Below are 19960 nucleotides of genomic sequence, written 5' to 3' on the forward strand. Positions count from 1 at the left end.
TGGCCCTGAAAAGCCCCTATGGGGAGCGGTCGACTAAGTATGTATTGTATTATTGTATTGTAATCATGTGACTTCTATTATTGCTTTTTACCAGGCGTAAGTTCGGCCTCGTGTGTGCTTTGCTAAATCAGTCTGTTTACATCCTGTTTGTGCTGCTTTTGATGGTGATGATGAAGAAACAGGTGGAGTCACAACACCAGGTTACTGTTATTTTATTTCTAGATACCGTAATAGATTGACTTCTGATTAAAAGAACTAAAATAATTGATTAGTATATCTGTCACCTTTTGATTCCCCATTTTGATAACCTTCAGTACTACTTGAGTAGGTTTTCAATCCAGCACACGGCTTTAACAAGAGGCACTTCTATATATTTCTGACTTTGAAGGTAAATCAGGGCGTGAACAATTCTTAGAATCAAGATTGGTCTGATAGGTTGCCTGCTTTTGCCGTGCTTGGTCAAATCTGATTCTACACGACGTCATTGCGAGTATTGTTGGTGGGACGAAAAAATCCTTGAAAAGTTGAAGTTGAATTTTATTAGAGAACAAGTACCTTGCTTCCTGTAAGTTAACCGCAATTTTTGGTCTCTGGTCACCTTAACAACAACATTGACTAAAATCACAAGCAAAACGATCGTAATGATAACGATGATGAAAACCTACAAGAAAACTGGATTTCGAATAGCAGCTAAGTCTTTTTTGTTAATTTTTCTCAGGGAGATGAACCTCTGATAGTGCTGTGTTTCAACGACAGCTGGATTCACGCCTTTGTCGCTATATTTCTAATAATCGCTTGTGGATACAATCTTGCTAAAGAGGTCTTTCAGATATTTGACGAGGTATGTCACGAGCTAATAAATCATAACATGCTGCTAAATTGCATCTTTTCTTTTATCTATGACTCTATGAGTGAAGGGTATGAAAGGCAAGTTCCCGTCAAGAGTCCATGACCTAGAGAGAGCAACTTCGGTATACCTGTGTCACAGACTAGTCGTAGTCCGAGTTAGTCTTAGATAGACCTTCCCGTGATACCAGAACTTTTCAGCCAAAGTACAAGGGTGGTCATTTCAAGGAAGACTCGTTATTGGTCAGTTAGTAGGGAACTTAAACAACGACAGCAGCATCGAGAACGTCACATATTTGCATAAGTAGTGAGCAAGAGCAATAGGTTTGCACGCCCTGCACTTTTGTCCATTTCATTGATGTCGTCTGCAAAACAATGTGAAATAGCCAAATTAAGGTTTTATGAGGGACGTCAGCACTTGAGGATAAATTGCCATCTTGGCGCCCTTCCGACCGGTGTCATTTTTGAGGAACTACCACACCCTTTTGAGTAGCTTGTGAGGTAATATTGATAGTAACAAAAGTAGGAAATACCATACTTTACAAAGATATCCGAGAAACAATGAAACCAAATTAAGAGAAAATATATACACTGTAAATGCATATATCTAATACACTTGTAAAACTTATTAATAAAGATACAGCTTTCGCTACTAACGTTTCATTAAAGGATGACTAAAGATCACGAATAAAACGAGTTTCTTTTATGGTACAATGTCGGTCGGACCTCCCAGTGGCTAGAATTTCAAACTGGTCTCATTTTAGGTTATGACCAGTTGAGATTACGTGACTCAGCAAGGGCTGGCGCGTTGTTGTTACTTAACAACGCCTTGAAGTGTTCAGATTTCCGGTCATGTAGCCTACGCTTTGTTTACCAATGTAAAATTCCTTACAATCCCAGTAACTAGCTTTATAGATAACTTTTGACATAAAAGATCGAGCTAATCTGCCCTTTAAGGGGAAAAAAGACTTGATGTTACAGGTACTATTAAAAAAACACACCAAGGTCGATGCAACCGTAAAATTTACTAATACAACATTTAAGCTGCCTAGCGATGGCATTACTTTGTAAACCCAAGTAGGGAAGGACTATGTAAACTATCTTTTTAGGCACCGTTGTTGGGCGTTTAGCATTTTGCTGTTGTCTTCTTAAAACACCATTACTAGAGAGATTTAGCATCATGTTAATTTACGTGAAACGCAAACGGCAAAAGTGACCACGTGATCATGACTTTCCCGCCATTTTTACGTTTGGCGGCTGCTGCTTCCGTTTCAACGTGAAAGTAGCCATTTTCGCGTTGCTGCATACGTGAAATTTTCTTCCCGTTTTCTTCTAAATAAGAAGTTGCTTGCGAAATAAAAGTTCCCCAAAACCATTTTCCGGTAAGCCGAAGGAGGAAAAATTTGGTTTCATGGTTATAGATAGTTCATAACTGACTCCTAGCAGCAATTTTCTTCATGAACCCACGTTGACTCTCTATTGAGCGACAAAACAGCTTCATCGAAACTCTCAAAATTTGACGGGTAAGGATTTTCACTTTATATAGCGTCTTTTCCTACAAACAATCTTTAAAGTTTTGTTTCTGCTTTTTAGTAACTAAATACTCGAGTTGCCGCCGGTTGGGTCAAGCGAAGCTTAAGTCACAACCTTCCTTCTTTTTTACGTGAAACGTGAAACGTGAAACGTGAAACGGAAAGCCGACGTTTACCGTTTCACATAAGCGTGATGCTAAATCTCTGTAATATTATAGTTTACGATACCTGACTGGGATAACCATTTTCCAACTCTTTATTCGTGATCTTCAGCCATCCTTAAATGAATGCCTTTTAGTTAGTGGCGAAAAGCGTTAATTTATATTGTGAGATAACGTTCTCGTTGCCTTCGAAGTCGTCATTGCTTAAGTTCCTTCGTGTGAAAGTGGACTCCACGCGGTCATTGGAACAACAGATGAAAATACCTTGGCAGCATGGGCGCAGTCTAAAAAAATAAAAGTGAAACAATTATCATAGGTATCATATCGGACACATGCAGGGATTCACCTCATATTTTCCTTTTATTACTCTTGGGATTGTGAATAGCTTCTCATGTTGTACGAAACATGTTTAAGAGCTCGTCCAAAAATACCTTAGGTTCTGAAAACATCATGACATAATGATCGAGGAAATCAACATTCGATGAATGTTTATGAGGTCTATTTCTGTTTGGATCGCTGGGGAAAGAGGAACATAGAGTTAGGCACGTCTTGTGCTAAAGAACACGTTGTTGTTTTTGATAGCTTGCGTAGTACTCAGAGGTACATTAAATTGTCTTGCTTTTTTGTTTGTAGGGTGTGAAGTACCTCTTTACCCTTAATAACTGGCTCGAAGTGACTTTGTATGTCACAACTCTAGTGACACTTGTGAGACCGCGATCTCAAGATGTATCTGAGATGGGAATTTGTGTTTTTCTTGTTTGGATTGTACTTTTGCAGTACATCAGCAAGTAAGTTTCACTGTTTAAATTCGACACTTCATTTGATAAAAAAATGTATCCATCCTACAGCTAAGTAAGAAGATTAATCGTGGATATACCGAAGACAGCTTTGTGCTCGGTATGGACCGAACCAGCTAGTTTGACGCAGACTAGGGTTGCCGAGTTCAAGAAAACTCTGCAAAAAAACTTATTGTAAAATTAACCTTTATCTTCAGGAACATGAGTTAGAAATGTATCAACGTCGTTCCCAGGACCTCTCGTGGGAACGAGGTTGAGAAATGTATGTGTGTGATTACGTTGGAGCCTCCCGGTGAATGATTAACACGGTCAATTTAACCGAATACAAAAATGGCCGCCAACAAATTATTCTTTTGTCTTTGTGTTAATTAGCCTAAGTAGCCTCGTTCATACAAGTAAAAAGAATTTGGGCTGTAACACGAGGCTAGTTAGGCCCATTAACACAAAGACAAAAGAATAATTTGTTGGAGGCCATTTTTGCATTCGGTCAATAGTGGTTGAAACGACAATAATTCTAAAGTAACAATGACAGGAAATAATGATGCGAAGGAGGGGACATGTTATTAAGCAGTGGGGTGCCAAGTCATAAAGGCAAGTGATGAAAGATCATTGTTGGTTGTAGCCAAAAGGGATCCGCCAAAATTATGGTTCGTTCGCATCTCTTCCTACTCTATTTTTAAGCCCGACTACTTTCAATCGTGACTTTTGAATCGTTTCAAGAAAATTAGGCTACATAAGGTGTGAATGTCTTCGCGCTTCGAAAAAATCTCCCTCAAATATCCATACTTCGAGGACCACTTTGAAGGATATTGTCTGTTTACCTTACCAGATCGCTCTTCCTTTTCAACTGGAGCTGATATTTACAGCCTACAACCCTAACCCTCAACAATTTTGTCCAAGGTTGTAGGCAAGTTTATGATCCTTTTTATGTATTTGTCCTTAAATGTAGCCTTTTTCCTTTTACTTTTCAGGTTTAATTACGTTGGATTATATATAGTGATGATCACGAAAACAATTAAAACAGTTTCCAAGGTGAGCGAGATCCTCAGGACGCTTAGTTCCATGCAAATTCTCTGTAGCCACAAGGAGCACTACTTCGTTTGATTACTTTCATTGATTTTATATTTCCTCGAATAAAAATTGGCTTAAAAACGTCCTGGCAAATTTATATCCAGTGTAAATGGCAAGAATATTTTGGGGTGCCCGACAAGGGCATTTTCGGAAAGTTTGAAAAAGTAGTCCAAAATTTCCAAACAAAATTTCCGGAAAGAAAATATATGTTCCTTTTGGCGAGTTTGGCGAGTTTGGCGAGTTTTTTTTCGGGCGTCGAAGTCGCTAACACGTGTTTGGACGAGATGGAAGAGTTTAAAGGAAGAGATGTAGCATTCGTGAGCGATTGGCTTACAAAAAAGGTCTTCAAAAAATCTTTATTAAAGACGGCTGGAGCTGACGACGATTGTTCTTTCGTAGGGTATGACAGACAAAAACGACGATAGGGTAAGGCATTTGAACACCATTTTGGCCCGAGGGGGCGGAAATTTGAAAGATCCAATCTTCAAAAGTTTAAATGCCCGGGCTTTGCCCGAGAGGGAAAGTTGAAGTTTCCAGTTGATCGGCGCATTATCGTTTATACGAACCGGGGACGAACCGTTCTCTGTTTGTGCGAGTTGTAAACAATCCTCATTGGTACATTTCATTAACTGTCCGTTTTGCCGCAAAAAGGAAGCAAGAGACCAAGACAATATTAAAAGCAAAGCAATGCTTTTGCTTTGAATGAATGGTTTAGCCGTGAAATAAAATGAACAGTCACTTCCTTCAACTTTACCAACTTTCCTAATATCCTTGCATTTCTCTAGGTTATGGTAATTCTCATCATTCTGTTGGCAGCGTTTGCTTTCTCACTCTATGTCGTTGTTCCCAAAGATGAGGTGAGAGGTTTCATAAAACGTCGTTTCTCAGTAATATTCAACAGTGCATAAATTTAACACGATCTTGTTTCCATGATTTTGCATTAAGCACGAGCATCCCTCGTGCGGCTATTGGGTTGCAGACCAATCAGAAGCGTTGAAGTCATCAGATCCAATCTGATTGGCCATAAGTTTGACACTTCTGGGTTATGGGCTTCTGCCATAGGGCGAATTGCTTTGGTTTTGCATTACTTCGCTCAGTGATTGTTCAAAGTTCTCGCGCCACTTTTTCAACCAATCAGAAGTGAAACCAAAACCAATCGTGGCTCGCGCGTGCACATTTTCCTTCGCTTTGTGTTGGATATGTGTAATTACTTTGAGTTTTGATTGGTTTACTGGATTGTCTCCGTCCTTTTTGATTGGGCAAACTAATTACTTTGGTTTTACGACACTCGATTGAAACTCGCTCTATGTAACTTTCAACAAATAAAGGGATAACATTTCTTCAAAGTACGAAGAACTAGGATAACAACAATAAGCCGCTTTATTTCCATTTCGGTCTTACAGAAATATGTGTTGTACAAAGTTAGGTGTTAATAGAAATAGAGAGATGGGCGTGGTTACTTGAAATACCTGGAGAGTTAAAAGAAGACAAACTGTCAGAAAGGTTACAGCTGATATTTCGGTGAAGAAAACCCCAGCTTTTCTAAAGCTTTCCGGAAAGACTATGGGTTTCATTGTCTAATTGCTTGAAATCTAATGTCTTAGCCTGAGGCTGCTGACAAGACGGGGAATCTTCGTTTCAACTCTATTTCTTCGTCATTCGCTGCTACTTTCTTCATGATGCTCGACAACTTGCAATATGATAATATTTTGCTCAACTACAATGGCTCTGCCGGCAATGGCTTGGTGTTATATGTTCTCTACATTGCATATTGCTTCATGATGCCCATCATTTTTCTGAACTTATTGGTGAGTTGTTTATATCTGTTATTCCTGTTCACCATTTTCAAACCCCCTTCTGGCTTTAGCATCCTTTAACACAATCTTGTCCACAGGGCTGCCTTCACCTGCATTTCTCCTTCTTTACTCTAAAAGGTTTGAGCTAAGAAACCTTGATTAGAAGGTACCACACCGGTGACTCACGTCGTCGAGCACCGGGCTGCCATGCGGGAGGTGGTGAGTTTGACTCCAGCCGGACCAGCACTCAGGGTCTTAAAATAACTGAGGAGAAAGTGCTGCCTTTGTAATGACATCTATAAATGGTTAGACTCTCTAGTCCTCTCGGAAAAGGACGATAAACCGTAGGCTCCGTCTCACAACCTTTCAATGTTCATCCAGGTGATCTGGTGACGCAATTGGGGGGACTGAAAAGAAAAATTTTAACGCCGCATCCCACAACCGCGCGCAGCCTTAGGTGTTGTTTCCAAACTCCCTGCAGTATTTCCATTGCCAAAACTCAACAGATCATTTCGTGTCTACCACATTTTCTGTTACTGAATGAACATTCAAGTAGACCCGATGAGCTCTAACCTCGCCTCTGCCATGTTGAATTCGAAAATAAGGCCGCGCGCGGTTGTGGGATACGGCGTTAAAATTTTTCTCCCCAGTCCTCCGAATTACGTCACCAGATCACCCGGTAACTCTGCGGGACATAAACGAACCCACGCACGATTTGCAAAGAGCAGGGCATGGAGTTCCGGGTTTCGTAGTCTGTCTTCACTGAGTGGTGTATCATTGCTGGGAGGTAAATGCTCGGAGATACTAGCTACACAAAGCTACTCTTAAGTCAGAGGGTAAAAAAAGATACGTGATATGAAGTGATAAGAAGACTGAACTCGAAGTTCTTATGTAGCACAGGCGCAAATTTGTAACAAGAGTGCAAATTACAAATGCACCTTTCCAAGTTTACAATTGAATGCGTTTTGAAGGATAGTCTTGTAAAAGTCTGAATTTGACAAACGCTTTAATCTGTTTCAACCAATCACTGTTGAATGAACTTGTACTCAAATTGCACTCGAAATTATGTGATAATTAAACCAATCACCAGAGTGATCATCTTAGGGGGGTGGGGTTGGGGGAGGGCTTGTCGCGTCACTTTAGTCTTTCTCTGAAAACTAAAACATCTGTGTATTGATAAAGACCATCAATAGTGCTACACTTTGAGGTCATTACTGTCTCGCTTTCTAATTTTAAATTACCCTTTTATGTCAGATCGGTTTAGCTGTTGGAGATATCGACACAATTCGGAAGACTGCTGCATTGGAGCGATACACAAGTCAGGTAGAACTGAGCAATTCAAAGACGCAATTGCCATCTCCTCGCTATAAACTTCCCTTTAATTTTGTCGTTTCTTTTTCAAGGTGGAACATTTGTCACAGCTGGAACGAGCCATCCCTACCTTCATACTCAACAGCGTGCAGGTCACAGAATATGTTGAGTATCCCAACAAACCAAAGAACCTTAAAACCAAGGTGCGTACACAGATGTTGTGCGAACAGGCTCTTCCTTTCGGTTAAAATGCGAGGATGGCGAGCAGTCAAAATCCCTTATCTTTTGACCGGGCGCCATTCGCGAGCAAATCCGAATAATCCAATGCAGAGCCTGTTCGCAGGTTAGTATGTAGAGAGAAATGTAAATGATGTATCGTAATTGTGCGTTAAGTAAACCATGCATTAAATGACAAATATAAATGTATAATTCTGTCTCAGCTCTCTCAAGTATTACCGTCGCTTGCAACTATCTTTCCACACGCTTGACAAAAACATGTTCTGCTTGCCAGTCAAAATTCAAAGTTTTCACAATCAAACTTCAAAGGTTACCCGCCCACTTTGGAACGTTTTGGTGCCACTCCGCAAACACTTCGCAGGAAGCAAAGTCAGCAACACGTACGAGCATTTTGTCTTTTGCAGTTTTGAACACCTTGCTTGAAATTCCTACCTAGTTTATTTATTGTAAACGCCATACCTTGACAAACGGCAAATAAATCAGCTACGATCATTTGCGTAACTGGCGCCAAAACGTTCCCAAGTGGGCGGGTAAACTTTGAAGTTTGAGGGTCAAACGTTGAATTTTGATTGACCGGCAGAACATGTTTTTGTCACGCATGTGGATAGGTAGTTGCAAGTGACGGTATCCCGTCAAGGGGAACTTGACGTCTAGTGCCATCAAGGGAGTGGGAAGAAGGAAACTTGGAGATCACCGTGACTATTAGCAAACTCACGTTATTAAGGACTTTTAGATGTATGACGGTGACATCGACTAAAACGTCGCCTCAAAATATTGAACAATTATTCCATTCACCCTTGTTGGATACGAGATGGTAAATAGCTAATCTCGTATCCAACAAGGGCGAATGGAATAGTTGTTTTATTACATTCTCAACCTTTGGTTTTGCTAAATTTTACTTAAGTTTAAGAAACAACCGGAAAGTAATTTTATGCTGAGTGACATTTGCCGCATTCGTTTCCATATAAAGTCAAACGCAGGAATAATGGCTGGTAACCGAGATCCAGTGAGCCAATGAGAAAGCTAGAATTGCATTATCCGAGGTTGAGAATGTCATCTCTTTCACTTTGTACAATGGGGGCGGAAATATCTTGGTACGGGTGGTTTCAGAGTAAAAATAGACAATAGACGTTTCACACTTGCATGCTCACGTTGTCATCAGAACCTCAAATTTGGTGATTTGACATAATTGTTACGTAGATTACAGCAGAAATTGTGCAAAAATGCGTGCCGCACGTCCAGCACGATTATTTTTCCTCTTTTAACCAATGATGTTATTGTTTTGTTCCGGTGTCGTTGTCGTTGCAGTTGCCGGCGTCTTTTCTTTAACACCCTATTAATGTCGCTAGAACGAGGTCCCATGATTGATGAGTCAATGAGACTCACAGTCAATATAGCAATAACTTATTGATTAAGCCTAAGCCCTCGTTTCAGTGATTAGGCCTAAGCACTCTCTGAAATTTTAGCTTACATTTTATGGGTTAGGGTAACTGCACTAACTCATTGACTCATTGACTCATAAATACTTGATACTCGGCTAGAGCAGTTTTCTTTTTGTTCTTCGACGTACTATACAAAATATTATTTTTAGTGGTAGTATGTTTGCCTGCTCACAACAGGAAATACTAGGTCTTTTTTTTTTCACAGATTGTAGATATACTTGTTAAACTTTTGTCTCCTCGACAAGAAAATGACGAGAAGCAGGAAATGGCAGCGGATCTCCAAGAAACGATTGAGAAACACGATGAACAGTAAGTGCGCTGGCTGTTATATAGTCTATCTTCGAGATATGATCAGCATGAAATTTCCTCGAAAAGAGTAATATTAAATTTAAAGAACGATGACACTGTTGCTATAATCTTCGGCAGTAAATACTGTAACTCAATCTTAAAAAAGCTGCATCCAAACGGGATTTAATCGTATTCCATCAACCTCCAGTCGGATGTAGGATATGGAAAAAGAATATGCATACGACGTTACGTCGACCGTATCGAACAGACCTCGTTGGTGTCCAAACTGTCCAAGTTGACCATGCTTTTTTTTTTTTTCAGCTGTCCTAGGAAACCTTTGTTGCTTTTATTTCTTTATTGGTTGTAACTTTGTTAGTAAAAAGAAATGAAATGTTGGTGTCCAAAACCATTTTCCGTATTAATCCTTTACGAATTGAATTCTATTTTTAGAGGAGCCGATTACCAGGAGCTTCCATACCTATTGCACCCTTGAGTCAACCCTGTCCCATATCTTTCTATGTTTAGAACTACTATATTTTGACGTATGTGACGTATGACTGAGAACATTCGTGAAGCGGTTCTCATATGTCACATACGTATATGAGGTAAGAAATGGCTGACCATAGGTCTCTCTTATGATTGGCTATCGTGAAAACACCAACTAAAGCCCCCTTGCGAGGTGCTTCTGAAAATGGAAAGATGTAGGCTCCGGGTAATGGGCTCCTGATTTTTATGAAAATACAGAGCAATTTTCAATTGAGTGTCGAAAGTAATTAGCGAATTACTCTGGTTTTGCATTACTTTACTCGGTGATTGGTTCAAAATTCAGAAGTGAAACCAAAACCAATCGTGTCTCGCGCGTGCACATTTTCCCGCGCTTTGTGTCGGCTACGTGTAATTACTTCGAGTTTTGATTGGTTTATTGGATTGTCTCCGTCCTTTTTGATTGGCTAAAGTAATTATTTTGATTTTGGTTTTACGATACTCGATTGAAACTTTCTCTATTAGAGAGATTTATTATCTATTTACTTGAAACGGCAAAGAACAAACGACAGGCTGTTGTCTGTGATACAAATATAAAAGTTCTTTTACTTTAACTTGCCTCTCCTTTTTGAGAAGTTGCTCGATTTCTGTAGATAACAGACACAAACTAGCTAAAATCAAAAAAGCTTCCTCGATTTTTGCAAATTGCCTGGTCAAATCATGTGATTGAATGGGCTCAACATGTACATTTGCCTGTGTCTTAATGTTTTCTCTCGTTGACAATTTTTAGGTTGAGAGACATAACATCATCTCTCAGGAAACAAAATGCAATCCTCGAAGAATTTCGTGATATCTTCTTGGATAAAAAAAGAAGAGCCAATCGAGAGCACGCAGCTGAGGCTCCAAATATGATGGAATTTTATGTGTAAAGAAGAACGTCAATTGCCGCACTCGAGCGAGCCTGGTCTATTGTGCCCTACCGCTGGTCTAGATGAATTACAGGCACTTTGTGCAAGTTTTTAGCCACACATCACTCAGTTCTGTTGTCCTGGGCCCGGTTGCTCAAAAGCCGATTAACGTTAATCCCAGATTAAAAATTAACCAAGGAGTTTATTCTCTATTCCCAAGTACTGTTCAACGCTGATATTCGGCAAAACTTTACATTAGAAGAAGTCAATCTTGAAAAACAAAAATACCGGTAAGCAAAAGAAACTTTCACCAAAAAGCTAAAACTTGAAACAAAAGTTTACGCTAATCCTGGATTAAGTTAATCGGCTTTCGAACAACCGGGCCCTGGATTACTACAATCAAGGAAACAATTCGTGAGTGCGAATCAGGAAAGAAATCCACCGTCAACTGTCACTATCAAGCGGTACTCCAACAGTCGTGTCAATTTCTTCAGTTCTCTCCCCAAGTTTCCTTAGCTTCAAAACGTGGCAGCCATACATTTCGCCAATAGCGATACTTAGCTATTGTTATGACTGTGCCAAGCAGATGATAATTTCACAGTTACAACATAGCGTGCATCCCCTTAAAACATGCCTCCTACAATGTAAGTTGTACTGTAGTAAGGCCACGTTAAAGCAGAAGTGGTGAGGGCCATCCAAGTGTGTTCAGACATCCTCGAAGTACCTTTTCGAGGGTTTCTGCTATAGTTCACAGGTCGGGACTCTCGTTTTTTTTTTTTTCGCGGCTCGCTCGCTCGCTCGCTCGCGTCATTTAGAAGTCGACTCGGGAGCAAGTCTACAGTGTATCTTGACGCGACCAGTTTGAAAGGAAACACTCCTTGAGGCCGTGAATAAGTCAGGCAGTGCCTTTTAAAATGTTGAACAAAATAAATCTCAGCCTTTCTAGTTTTTCAAGTCTGCTTTATTGAAACAGTCTCAGATGTACGTGTATCCAGTTTCAACGTAAGGTGTATTTTACGAGCGCATACCCTTGCTAATCGAGTGGAACGTGTCGCAACAGTTTTCAAATAATGCACTTTTAAGGACGCTTACGCCAAACAATTCCAGAAAGTTTTTTTGTTGAAGTGAATGATTTTGCTAATGCTTTGGCTTCGTTCAGTTTATATGGAACACAAGGAATTCGTCAAAAGAAGAAAGGTGCTGAATTTCAACGCATCCCAGCTAATGTGGCTAGTTTCTAAAAAACACCGAGGTGCTGCGTGGACGAGTGATTGAAGCCAGGAAATTTGATTGCATCAACTGAATTGAACTGAATTGGGGTGTGCGGGAGACGAGAGGAAAGGTCACAAAAATAAACTCTTTACATTCGCGATTATTTCAGAACTGCCGAGATGTCGTCGGTTATCCTTGTTGCTATCTGAAGGGTTCGTATCCTCTTCGGATATAGCAAATTATTGAATTCTCAACCTCCGACAATGCATTTCGTGTGCTCTGATTGGTTCACTCAATCTCGGTTATCAGCTCATAACTCTTAGTTTGACCTTATATGGTAAATGATTTTTTCGCCCGGAAGCGAAATTTCTCTTTGAATAAAGCCAAAAAAGAAAAAAAAAAATTTTTTTGTGGAAAGTTTGGATCAATTCGGAAGTTTAGAAGTACGCGAAAAAGCAAGAAATGTTTTGTGATGAGCATGCGTCTGTCTGACCACAAGGTATTACACAACATCGCATCTTCATCAAGTTTTCTCGATTTCGCTCGGATTTCTCGTTTTTTTCGCTCTTATGTCGTACTTCCAAATTTTTGGAGTTTAAGGAATTTAATAAAACAATTATTCCATTCGCGCTTGTTGGATATGAGACTGGTTATAGCCACCGCGCACCGGTGGCTCAGTTGGCTGAGCACCGGGCTGTCATGCCGGGAAGTTGTGAGTTCGACTCCGGCCGGACCAACACTCAGGGTCTTTAAATAACTGAAGAGAAAGTGCTGCCTTTGTAATTACATCCGCAAATGGTTAGACTTTCAAGTCTTCTCGGATAAGGACGATAAGCTGGAGGTCCCGTCTCACAAATAACGTCCATGTTCATTAGTTCCCTGTGGAACGTTAAAGAACCCACACACTATTCGAGAAGAGTAGGGGATGAAGTTCCCGGTGTTGTGGCTGTCCTCTGTGTGTATATGGGTGGGTGGGTATAGCAGGTCCACATCAGCTGAATAGCTGCCAAAACTTCAACCTGCTTAAACAAAATAACGCGCCTCGTTGGCTATTTACCATCTCATATCCAACGCGCGTTCATGGAATAATTGTTAATTGTCCAGTGAAATAGCTATCCTCACGGTGTTGTCGTATCCCTTCCGGGGTGCGTACGGCTTCACGTAGGCTAGTGTATACTATATCCTCTCTAAGGATCCCGATGTTTTTCAGACCAACAACTAGGTCGTGGCATCCGCAAATGATGTCGACTGGCTGCTGGGCTGTGTCAGCATAATTAGCACCGTGGGTGGTGGTTGTTGATTTGAGGAATTCGACCTTTGTTGTTAAGACAAGAAGTGTTTTTTTGGGCGCCTCCCCGTTAGCCTGCGAAAACAGATGCAGAGAAACGACGGCCGGAGGTACGTCTGCATTCGCAGGCTGGTTCCCTTTTGGTACCGAGTGGTTGTTGTGTTGTTGGGTATCCATGCTCTTTCAGTTCCTGTTTTCATGAGCGCAGGGGACACCTGTCGTCACAGGATTGTTTATCCGCGTTCCCTTAACGTGATCATAGAGAGGCTGACATCAATAAAAAAATTTAAGAACTCATACTGAGAACATATCCACGCTGAGAGTCAGTCAATTAAGAACGTCTTTATTTTGCTGATTTGTTTAATTCTTTGTTTTAGTGAGTAGGATAAATAAAAGGTAAAACTGTGATGTAAAGCTGTAGCCTAATATTAAAGACAATTAACTCGTGTACTTAGGGTTTTTTGTCATTAACAATGTTGTTTTCTTTATTGCATGACACATTGAAGAAAAACAAACTTAGCATACCACACAACTTTAAGAACACGTTTGAGAACGTTTTAAAGTTCAAATCGCAAAAAATATGAGAACGTTAAGCCTCTACCCCAAAATTAGACATCCTTATAAAAAAGGGGTGTAAGTAGCGGCATCTTTTCAAAACACTGAGCGCCCAAATTTTTGAGCATAGAACTGATCAATAAGAGCTAATTATAAATGTTTCTTTAGTAAAATGCAAAACGGATTGCCTTGGGCTAAGAGGAAATCAGAAAAAGACGTCACGCTGTGTTGCTATGTACCTTACGAACAATATATGGAAATTCAAAGCAAACAGCGAGTTTGGAGTTTTTTTCCCAATAAATAATCAATGTCAAACGGTACAGAAAGAACTCCTAAATTGGTCTAAAGACCGAATGAACCATCTATCATTTCTTTCCGCTTTTTAAATGGACTTTAAATAGATGTGACATGTTGAATTTGTAATACCTCTTGAACAATATATTGTCATTCTTTGCATTTTTATATGGGAAAATACTTGTTTCGTTAAATTAGTGATACAATTCACGAAAAGTATACGCTCGGTGTTTGGAATAAGAAAACTGTAAACTTATTGGACTCAGGGAGACGTAATGCAACAGAAATATTGACCTTCCAAGATTAGTGCAAATAAATCGTAGACTTATTTTGAAAGAGATCGACAGCTGTTTATACTAATCAAAGATTGACACCTAGACTTGGCTGACAATATTGAACGGACAAGGCCTTCGAGTCGTGACATGACATTTATAAACCGTCTGCAACTATGATGTCTATGCATGCAGAATCACATGTTAAATTCAGGGCCAGGGTGTGCCCAATAAAATACATAAAAGGACAAAAATTCTCATCGAGAAGCCTTGATTCTTCTTTGTAATAAGGAACTCAATCTTCTTACCGGACGAATTGTTTTTTCTTTGCTACAGCTTGTAACAAGATATTCCAAAATTTTATAAAATGCCTCTTGTACGTTGTCGCCTGATTTAGCAGACGCATCCAACCAGTGACAACCATATTTTTCATTTAGATGCAGGCCTACACTGATATTAAGGCCGCGTTTGTCGATAAACTTTGGTTCTGTCAAATTTGGGAGATCGGTTTTGTTCGAAACTACAACGACTGGCTTAACACAGTCTCTCTTTGAATTGTTTCTGCTTTCTCGAATTTCCTCCATGTAGCGTTCCAACTTTCTAAAAGAGTCAGGCCGATCCATAGAATACACTACCACCAAAGCATCAGCTTTGTCCATGTCGACCCTCCTCATGGCTGGAAACTCGTACGTTCCTGAAGTATCAATGATTTGAAGCTCGCATGTCTTGTTCTTGAAAGCCAAGTGTTTCACGTGGAAATCTTCTATAGTTGGGAGGTGATCTGGGTTAAATTTCATTCCAACAAGACGATTAATCAGACTTGTTTTACCAACACCGGAATCCCCAAAGACAGCAACAGTGAACTTTTGTAAATAATTATTTTGTTCCTTGCTTTTGGGTGTATTTTTTTCCTTTGGCATCCTTCAGGTCCCTCTGGACGGTGTATTAACACCTTCAGTTAATTCTGAGCTCAAAGACACCAGCGGTAACTATTAAATGAATTTTTTAAGTCAAATGTTCACTTTATACCTCCCACTTAACTTATCTTGCAATTTGTTCACCAATTCGGTTGCTGGGATTTTTGAAATGAAGAAAACGTCCTGAAGTTTCTTGACTACAACAGATTCGCACGACTTTAACTCGGCTAACCACAAAGGCGCAATTTTAAGGGATCTGACCCACTCAACACATTGAAGCGTATCCCGCCACATGACGGATAGCAACAATTAAATCAAGGGCAATCTTTGTTTCAAACTAAAAAAAGAATTAAAAACAAAGCTGAATTTGCATGTAAAAGATAATGAAATTTGTTCAATGTTCCATATATCTGACTTTCAAATGACTCTTGAAGAGTACCATGGAACGTTGTACAAAATTTTGAAAACGTGTACCTTTTGGACTGTCAAAATTTCCATTCTAATAACGCTCGCATCCTTAGTAACAATAAAAGAATTCTATTCTTCTTTTCACGGTTCATGACTACATATATCAATATTCAGTAATTAATGTGGATTAAAGTGGATTCTTAAGACTTTCCTTAAATGAAATTGTGACTTGTAATTAGACTGTCGCAGGTTTAAGTGAAGTTGTTCCGGCAGTGTACGTGGTAGTCTTGGTAACGCAGTCTCAAGCAAAACCTGAACCAACATTTAGGTGCAATTAAAAAAATCTCAAATAACGTAATTGGGCGTCAACGGGGCAAAACGTCATCCGTAGAATGTGTAGAATTTAACAGTAGGGCTGTACGTGACTTCAAGTTACGATGATGAATCCGGCAAAACGGAAAAATTATCCGATTTTCTCGAAAGTTAGTTGAACCCTCAGGGCGTCCAGATAATGTGTTGCATTCTAAAGTTGAAAGAATTGTATGGGAATGTTATAAATTTTAAGGATCGCGTTCAAAGCAAAAGATTGTTCAAATTTGCGTAAACTTACTCCAGTACTTTGGTTTTCGGTCATTTTTTCCATTGCGTATCTGAAACATTGGCGTTTTTAACCTTCAAAAAGGTTTTCATCTCGTGTGGCTAGCTGCGAATAATAAAAAGACACAAAAGACATGGAAGGAAACACTTCAGTATCGAACCGATATTAACCAACTTCCTGAGGAAGACTACAACATCCAGTCACAACGCGGCACTCATGTCATTGTTTGTTTACGACACACTAAAATGTTCTTCGGATGTTTCGAACCAACTGAGTTCCAAAGCTGCCTTACTCCCGGCGTTGTCTCAGCCAATTGCTCTATCATCGGCTGGTCACGTGATTCTCTTAACCCAGAAAACTTGGTTTAATAGATCCTCTCCAAAGCGAGTTTAAGTGCGAAGTTTTTCTTATGAAGATTAGTTTTCATTCATATGTAAAATAGAACTAATTACCATCACAAAAACTGTTTTCACTCCCCAAAGATCCATCGTATGGGAGGATGAATATTCACCTCGTATTCAGCGAATAATTTGTTAAATATAGGGGAAAAAGTTCTTAAATTTAACAAATCGAAAGTGGTTCGGTGTTGTCTGTACTCTTATCGACAACGATCTTCGTCATGAAAGTGGTCAAAATTTGTGTGATGACGAATATCGTTGCCGATAAGAGTACAGACAACGCTGAACCACTTTCGATTTGTTATTTACCTCAATATTCAACGCCAAAGAAAGTTTTTATTCCAGAGCGTGACCAAAATCATGACACAACAAAAGAGCAAGCGTTGTCTATAACTTTCTCGCAATGTGATTGGTTTATTTCCCAAAATGGGCGTTCCTGATTGGCTATTACATTGCGTGACAAATTGACGAGAGCATGACGCGTATAGTGTTGTCCAGACTCTTATCGACAACAGCAAATTAGCCAATCAGATTGCGAGATTACAAGCAATTGTGGTAAGAAATATTTTTACATTTGGCGCCCTAGCATTCATTCGGAGAATCTGCTTCAAAAAGAAAAAGAAACTGGTCACGTGACCAATAAGTGCGTCACTTAAGAACAGGAAACCAAGACAGTAACAAAACAAGGAGGTCAAAAAATAAACCTCGGGAAACTTGACTTCAATGGGCGAAGATGTGACCGGCACGAGAACCGTCATAACACTCATTGAATAGAGATAAGATAAAAATGTCATAACTTATCCTATCATCCCACTGATCACGTCCTTATCATTCACGAATTCGTTAGTGCAGTTTGTGGCATGAATTCAGATGCAGTCAATTTGGTAGTGGGCAAGGTGCCTGGCACACTTTGTAGCCATTTTAATCTGCTCAGTTGTGAGTGACATCTTCACTTTCATTACGGTTCTGGCGAACAGGGCATATATATTGCTTTAAATTAAATGGGTCATCCATAATATGGTTTTCATCTTTGCTCCACTGTCTTGTGTGGAGCCCTCCAGGATCAATGCCTTCTGTGTAACGACGTGAGTTTATGTGCCACGAACATTTTTAGCCGATAACTGGCATCTACTGTAGATTAGACAAAAGGGACGCGCGTAGTGTAGCGGATATCGCTTGCGGATTGCATTTCAGCGCTCCGAGTTCGAATCCAGCTCGTGCGCTCCAAAAGTACACTCAGTTTTCCATCCATCCATCCATCCATCCGAGTTTGGTAAAATGAGTAACCAGTATTACTGGGGACAAGTTGTGGATGCGACGGTATAGGAGTAGCGCCCAGCCCTGCCGTAAGTTTCGGTAGAAACTAAAAAGAAAGGTGTACCCTTCGGCTTGTCTTCGACTTCGGTTGGCCTCTTATCTTGTCCAGATTAGACAACGCCTCTCATGTAAATACGTCATCAGTTTCTAGACTACATTCAATGATAAGCCTTTCAGCTGAGCGCGCACGCATGCGACTGCACACAAACTATTGTAGCTGCCCACGTCACTCACGATTTGTGACCTAAAATCGTGAAACCCGGAAATAGATTTTCTTAGCAATGCTTAGCAATATCTCAAAACTTAGCTCGGTGTCCTACCCTAATTTTTTGCATACAAGAAAGCTTCGTTTTTTTCGCATTCATATAAAACAACTCAAGTTCTACTTAAAAATGCATAAAATTAGTATTAGTAAAATATCAAAACGTTTCCCTACTGAAATGTTTGACAGTGATGTGATCCTTTTTCATTGGAACCCACGGCTACCCCTGGAAAGACCTCTGGAAAGCCCTTTGGCATCTCTTGAGGTCTTAATTAATGACCGATAATACCTTAGAAGGGCCTCACATCTTAGATGGAAGATAGCGTTTCCTAATTCTTGGATTAAATATTTTTCATTTCTTGACCATATGACGCTAAAAGCGTTCAGAATGTTAAGAATACATTAAAAAAATTGTTACCATAGCCAACATTCAACTATTTTGGGCGTGAAGAGCACTCTCCTAGACGGAAGCCATATCAGAGATGTTACCGGACATTATCCCACCAGCGACAGTTGTAACTGTCGTCTTCCAAATCACGCGAAAATTTTAAAATATTCTCGAAGTTTGTCGTTTAGATTTCGTCAAATTCCGATTCCTGTAATACACTAGCTCAGTTTTGCCCAACTTGTCGTGAGTTTTGTCAGAAGTTATTACGCACTATTTACGTTAATTTGGAAAATAAACGAATATGTCTGCTGACGACGAGAACGTTCCAAACCTTAACGATCCTCGACAATTTTCAAAATGGTTTTCCCCATTCTTTAACTACAAAACCACTCGACTACCGTGTATTTCGAAAATAATAGCGTTACTAACTATATTTAGCTTTACGAACACAAAAAATTATTTGATGATTTCGACAAAACGACCATGATTTAACTTCTTTAGATGCTTTCGTTTCGTCGCCACTTATGTCCATAAGTGCAACTAATTAGATGCGATATCCAACACAAAAACATATTATTTTTAGGTCAGGGTATATGCAGCCCTTTATCCTTACTTGAGGAGCTCGAGCAGCATTTGGGGGAAACTTTATAACGTCAATTGTCTGCATTCCGAGAAAGTAAGGAGACACTTCGCAACGCTTATTGAAACCTACCGACATGCTTCCAATTCCTTGCATTTTTGACGTATCGTCGTTTCCGAATCTACTCCGACAATCTCCCGAGCCCTAATCGCGTTGCACGAGATATTTCCGGAAATCGCCCGATTTGTAAATGTCTGGGTTTCTGAAGATTCTGGAAAATCTCCACGTATATACCCAATAAAGTATATTCAATTTTCTTGTCCAACGTTTTCTGAAAGGATACCTTACAGAACCCTTGATTTTATCAAAGATTATAAAGAAAAAAGATTTAAAAGTCATTTGTAACGAACCTTTTTAAATTTAACGCCCATAGTATTTCAAACACTTTTCTTGTCGCTTAAAATAGCACATTTTTTGATGTATTGTTCGAATACCGCTGATCTCTCTTCTTCTGTGGCAAATAGAATGTCACTGAAACGCTGCTTTTTTCTGACTTGTTTGTTGTTATTTTCGTTTAAACGCCAATCGCAAAATGGCCA

The 19960-nt window shown here is 39.8% G+C and overlaps 2 protein-coding genes across 5 annotated transcripts in view; one reads left to right on the forward strand and one right to left on the reverse strand.

The window, feature by feature from the left end:
• The window catches only part of LOC137971118 (transient receptor potential cation channel subfamily A member 1-like), a 48319-nt gene extending 34758 nt beyond the window's left edge, over positions 1-13561 (forward strand). For 3 of the 4 annotated variants that reach the window (XM_068818032.1, XM_068817883.1, XM_068818104.1), the window contains exons 20-29: positions 95-200; positions 719-841; positions 3173-3327; positions 4308-4368; positions 5193-5264; positions 6012-6215; positions 7458-7526; positions 7607-7717; positions 9399-9502; positions 10755-13561. In XM_068818032.1, the coding sequence (XP_068674133.1) occupies positions 95-200; positions 719-841; positions 3173-3327; positions 4308-4368; positions 5193-5264; positions 6012-6215; positions 7458-7526; positions 7607-7717; positions 9399-9502; positions 10755-10893 (1144 nt within the window). In that variant the 3' untranslated portion in view covers positions 10894-13561. The remainder of the gene's footprint in view (positions 1-94; positions 201-718; positions 842-3172; positions 3328-4307; positions 4369-5192; positions 5265-6011; positions 6216-7457; positions 7527-7606; positions 7718-9398; positions 9503-10754) is intronic. The other variant, XM_068817955.1, reaches the window with a different exon arrangement.
• Positions 13562-13695: 134 nt separating this feature from the next.
• On the reverse strand, positions 13696-16730 carry LOC137971336 (ras-related protein Rap1-like). The gene is made up of 2 exons (XM_068818194.1): positions 16429-16730; positions 13696-16341 (listed from the first exon to the last, which is right to left on the reverse strand). The coding sequence occupies exon 2, from the start codon at positions 15411-15413 to the stop codon at positions 14751-14753; it is 663 nt and encodes a 220-aa protein (XP_068674295.1). The 5' UTR covers positions 15414-16341; positions 16429-16730; the 3' UTR covers positions 13696-14750.
• Positions 16731-19960: the final 3230 nt, after the last annotated feature.

Source organism: Montipora foliosa, chromosome 1 (assembly GCF_036669935.1).
Source record: "Montipora foliosa isolate CH-2021 chromosome 1, ASM3666993v2, whole genome shotgun sequence".
Taxonomy (NCBI): domain Eukaryota; kingdom Metazoa; phylum Cnidaria; class Anthozoa; order Scleractinia; family Acroporidae; genus Montipora; species Montipora foliosa.